This window comes from Sorex fumeus, unplaced genomic scaffold (genome assembly GCF_029834395.1).
Source record: "Sorex fumeus unplaced genomic scaffold, SorFum_2.1 ptg000046l, whole genome shotgun sequence".
Classification (NCBI taxonomy): Eukaryota; Metazoa; Chordata; class Mammalia; order Eulipotyphla; family Soricidae; genus Sorex; species Sorex fumeus.
This window is the reverse complement of record NW_026606103.1, coordinates 11,946,433-11,951,432: the sequence shown is the minus strand read 5'-3', so window position 1 is coordinate 11,951,432 and position 5,000 is coordinate 11,946,433. Positions and strand designations below refer to the sequence as shown.

The 5,000-nt window shown below is 51.1% G+C and overlaps 1 protein-coding gene across 1 annotated transcript; it reads right to left on the bottom strand.

Annotated features, from left to right (window-relative positions):
• Nucleotides 1–2,690: 2,690 nt before the first annotated feature.
• On the bottom strand, nucleotides 2,691–3,908 carry LOC130031233 (transmembrane protein 184C-like). The gene has a single exon (XM_056122495.1). It carries the CDS (start codon nucleotides 3,906–3,908, stop codon nucleotides 2,691–2,693), a length of 1,218 nt encoding a protein of 405 aa, XP_055978470.1.
• Between the last annotated feature and the right edge of the window lie 1,092 nt (nucleotides 3,909–5,000).

The window sequence follows — 5,000 nt, the reverse complement described above, 5'->3', positions numbered from 1 at the left end:
AGGAAGGAAGGAAGGAAGGAAAGAAGGAAAAGCCAGAAGGAAGGAAAGAAGAAGAAAATTGGAGGATTCCAGGACTGAAGGAAGGGAGGGAGAGAAAGAAATAGGATGGAAGGAAGAAAAAAGAACGAACGTATTAATAAAAGGGGGTAAATGGAGAGGGGAGTATGATAGGAGGGAATAAAGAATGGAAGAAAAAGGAAGGTAGAGAAATAAAGGAAGAAATAAAATAGAATAAAAGAAAGACAAAAGAAAGAAAAAGAAATGGGGAGGAAGTGAGGAAGGAGGGAATAAAGGAGTGAAGAAAGAAAGGAAGAAAAATAAAAGGAAGAAAAAGAAACGAGGATGGAAGGAAGGAATGAAGGAACTAAGTAAAGAAAGAAATGAAAGAGAAAGAAGGAAGAGTTAAGAAAAGAGGAAGGAAGGTATAGAGAGAGAAAAGAAAAGAGAGAAAGAAAAAAGAGGGGAAGGAAGAAAAAGAGAAAGATGAAGGAAGGACTAGGAAAAGAGGGAAGGAGAGAAAGGGACAGAGGAATAAGAAAAAATAAAGGAAGAAAACAAAAGAGAAAGAAATAGAAAAGAAAGATGGTATGAAGGAGAAGGAAGGAAAAGGGAAGGAGGGAAGGAAGGAAGGAGGAAGAGGAGGGAGGGAAGGAAGGAAGGAATGAAGGAAGGAAAGGAGGGAGGGAAGGAGGGAGGGAGGGAGGGAGGAAAAAGGAAGGAAGGAAAAAGGAAGGAAGACAGGAAGACAGGGAGGGAGGGAGGGAGGGAGGGAGGGAGGGAGGGAGGGAAGGAAGGAAGGAAGGAAGGAAGCAAGGGAGGGAGGGAGGGAGGGGAGAGGGGAGGGAGGGAAGGGAGAGGGGAGGGAGGGAGGGGAGGAAAAAAGGAAGGGAGGTAAAAGGAAGGCAGGAAGGCAGGAAGGAAGAGAGGGAGGAGGGAGGGAGAGGAGGGAGGGAAGGGAGGGAAGGAGGGAAAGGAGTGAAGGAGAAAGGGAAGAAAGAAAGGAAGGACGAAAAGCGGGAAAGGAGGAAGGAAGGAAGGAAGGAAGGAAGGAAGGAAGGAAGGAAGGAAGGAGGGAGGGAGGGAGGGAGGGAGGAGGAGGGAAGGAAGGCAGGAAGGAAGGAAGGAAAAAAGGAAGAAAGGAAAAGGGAAAGAGGGGAGGAAGAAAGGAAGGGTGGAAGGAAGGAGGGAGGGAGGAAGGGAAGGGACAAAGGAAGGATAGGAGGAGGGAAGGAAGGGAAGGAGGAAGGGGGAGGGAGAGAGGGAGGAAGGAAGGAAGGAAGGATGGATGGAAGGAAGGAAGGAGGGAAGGAGGGAGGGAGGGAGGGAGGGAGGGAGGGAGGGAGAGGGAGAGAGGGAGGAAGGAAGGAGGGAAGGAAGGAACAAAGGAAGGATAAGAGGGAGGGGAGGGAGGGAGCAAGGGGGGAGGGAGAGAGGGAGGAAGGAAGGAAAAAAGGAAGGAAGGAAGGAAGGAAGGAAGGAAGGAAGGAAGGAAGGAAGGGAGGGAGGGAGGGAGGGAGGAGGGAGGGAAGGAAGGAACAAAGGAAGGATAGAAGGAGGGGAGAGAGGGAGGGAGGGAGGGAGGGAAGGAGAGAGGGAAGGAAGGAACAAAGGAAGGATAGGAGGGGAGGGAGGGAGGGAGGGAGGAAAGAAGGAAGGAAGTGAGGGAGGGAGGGAGAAAGGGAGGAAGGGAGGGCAGGAGGGAGGGCAGGAGAGAGGGAAGGAGGGAAGGAGGGGAGAGTGGGAGGAAGGGAGGGAAGGATGCAGGGAAGGAGGGAAGGAGGGAGGGAAGGAAGGAACAAAGGAAGGATAGGAGGAGGGGACGTAGGGAGGGAGGGAGGAAGGGAGGGAAGGAGGGAGGGAAGGAGGGAAGGAGGGGAGAGAGGGAGGGAGGGAGGGAAGAAGGAAGGAACAAAGGATAGGAGGAGGGGACAGAGGGAGGGAGGAATGGAGGAAGGGAGGGAAGGAGGGAAGGAGGGAGGGAGGGAGGAAGGGAGGGAAGGAGAGAGGGAAGGAGGGAGGGAGGGAGGGAGGGAAGAAGGAAGGAACAAAGGAAGGATAGGAGGAGGGGAGGGACGGAGGGAGGGAGGGAGGAAGGGAGAGAGGAACGGAGGGAAGGAAGGAGGGAGGGAGGAAGGGAGCGAAGGAGGGAGGGAAGGAGGCAAGGAGGTGAGGGAGGGAGGGAGGGAGGGAGGGAGGGAGGGAGGGAGGGAGGGAGGGAGGGAGGGAGAAGGAAGGAAGGAGGAAAAGAAAGAAAGAAAACACCCCCCCTCAGTTCCTGTGGGCAGACACTGGGACACTCCCTGTCTGCCTGTGGGAGTGTGGGAGCCTCACTGGAGGCAGGTCAAGGTGAGCCTAATGAGTCTGTGCAGAACTGGAACTTGTACCTGGACCGAACGTCCTTATGTCTGATGTCTTCTCCATAGATTGGCTGTCCAAGCGATGGTCCTCTGCATTGCTCTAGGATGGGACGGAGGAAAAAGAATAAAAGAAAAAGGAGAAAGGGAGAGGGGAGTATGGTAGGAGGAAATGAAGAAGGGAAGAAAGAGGAACACAGAGAAATAAAAAGTATTGAGGAGTACAGCACTGGATGATGGATTATGGATTATGGATTCTGAAGTCTCAGCTTCTTCCATGTGTTCTTCTGTGTCATTTTACATGACTTACGTATATGTAACTGTACTAGGCACATTCTATTCTACCAGGACTTCTTCAAGCTCTTGGTGACTACCAAGGTGTGGCAGTGATGTGGAAGAAGTGACTGAAGTGTCTGGTGATGAAGACAACAGGTTGAATTGCTCATCTTCGTCCATTGGAACACTTTTACTTTTTGGATTCCCCCTTAACGTTTTGCTAATGTTCTTCGCCTGCTTAGAAATGTCACTTTTGATGTCAGAGACATCCCATATTTCTAGGAACAAAGAGCAACATGTTCCTCGTTCTTCTTCTCCCATATAAGGGGTATAAGAGAAGGTGTAGTGGTGCACTATGGCGGCAATGAACATTTCTATGCAGATGATGAAGTCCTGCAGCCCCGTGGCCACTGTCTCTTCTGTCTGCCACTCCCAGGTGGAGTTCTTGGAAATTACACCAAATTGCACCAGCAAAGCAATCAACACTGCTTGCCAGAATGTGACAAAAACGACAAGCTTCACACAAAGGAACTTTCCCATTGCCTGGATGGGCCTCAGCTCCTCTTTCAGGGCTTTACAAAATAGCAGGAGGCTATACACGGCAAAGGACTGGGACACGTTGTTGATGATGACCAAGTACATCCAGGCTCTGTGCAAGTTGAAGATTCCTTCACTGTACACCTCGAATATCTCACAGATCACGGCGGCGTAGGTGGTGATCAATCTGATCACGATGTACTGCAGCACTCCCAGCTTGCACCGGTACAGCAACACCTCTCCCACGGGGCAGGGCGGGCAGCAGCAGAAGGGTATGGGGGGCTGCGTCTTCTCTTTGCCTTCTATCATAGCTTCCAGGTTGGGGTACTGGCTCTTCAAGTAGTTGAATAGGAAGTTCATAAAGTTGTAGAGGACATACGCTTCGTAACACTCCCGCATGGTGTCCACATAGATGGCGATGGACGGATACTTAAGAGCCACCCAGCTGTCTATGCTGTACACGGGCACCATGCAGAGGATCCTAATGATGGGTTTCTGGAGTTCGGGCCTCGTGTAGTGCACCAAGTGCTGCAGAATCTCCCAGAAGGTCACGGGGATGGTGAACAGCACAAAGATCCCGGGGATAAACCACACCTTGGTGTGGATACTAACTTCCAGCTTCTGCAGGTGCCACACACCCAGGGGGATGGTCACAACCACGGCCAGCAGATAGAGGATCAGCACTAAGGGCCGGATCCAACGCCTCCAGTTCTTAAGTTTAGGCACGCACGTGTCGAGCATTTCTCAAAGGTTGAAGGCAAAGAGCGCAGAAAGTCTCTGAGGCCCCTGCGCTGAGGTCCAAGGTTATAGGTGGATGCGCATTCCATGTAACAAAGCAGCAGTGTGATGTCAGGGGTACCGCTGGGCGCCGCCCCCGCTGTACCACTGATGGCCGCCGGGGGCGCTGCGGGCAGCATCCTCGCTGCTTGCCTGCATCTGGCCCCTTACAAAGTCCTGGGACCCCTGGCGCGACCCCTTGCCCCTGAACCCCTGCACTCTGTCTGGCCTCTAAAGGAGAGCAGTGGCTTACATTGAGATGGTCCCGGCCCCTTCTCTCGGGGCCAAGCTTCCACCCTGGCTCTCCTGGTCCAATCTTGCTGATGATGTACAGGGGTGAGGCCCAAGAGGGTCCCTCACTCCCTGGGAACTCCCCGGACTGTTTGTAGGCTCTGGAGCTGCTTCTGCAGGGCTCTAAGGAAATCTGCCTGGAACCGCAAACCCCGAGTCCAGTTCATCAGAGCAGAGCGCCCTGGTTGCCTCATTCCCGGGCAGATCTGCTTTCCCGGCCTCAGGTTTTTGTGGAATCATCTACTACATACAGTGTTCCTGTCTCATTAAGCACATTAAGCAATTAAATAAGTGGAGGGAGTTAATCCTTCCCCTAAAGCTGATCATCCTGGCATTCTTAATGATTGTGGTATGTCCTGAATGTGTGATCGCTGCAGAAGCCTAGTTTGGAACATAAAACCCAGCAACAATCCAATATAAATACTGATTTCAAGGGCTGGATTGATAGAACAGCAAAAGTGTTCTTGCCTTGTAGATAGCTGACCTGGCTTAGATCCCCGATACACAGTATGGCTGCTCTGACCTCCACCAGGAATGATGCCTGATCATATGGATTGCAGTACACCCAGAGCACTTTCAGATGGGACAAAAAAAAAAAAAAACACTGATTTTGTTCTCCAAAGCTCATAATGAATGCTGATAAAATGTAACAAGATTGAAAAGATTTCAAAAATTTATCCTCTGAAAAACCTGGCTTAAAGTAGAAATTAGGAAAAGACAGATGTTGGAAAAGCATCAATATACTTGTAAGTTAAACAGTAAACT

Excerpts from the sequence above, each read along its gene's own strand:
- LOC130031233 (XM_056122495.1), bottom strand. The coding sequence starts at position 3,908 with ATGCTCGACACGTGCGTGCCTAAACTTAAGAACTGGAGGCGTTGGATC.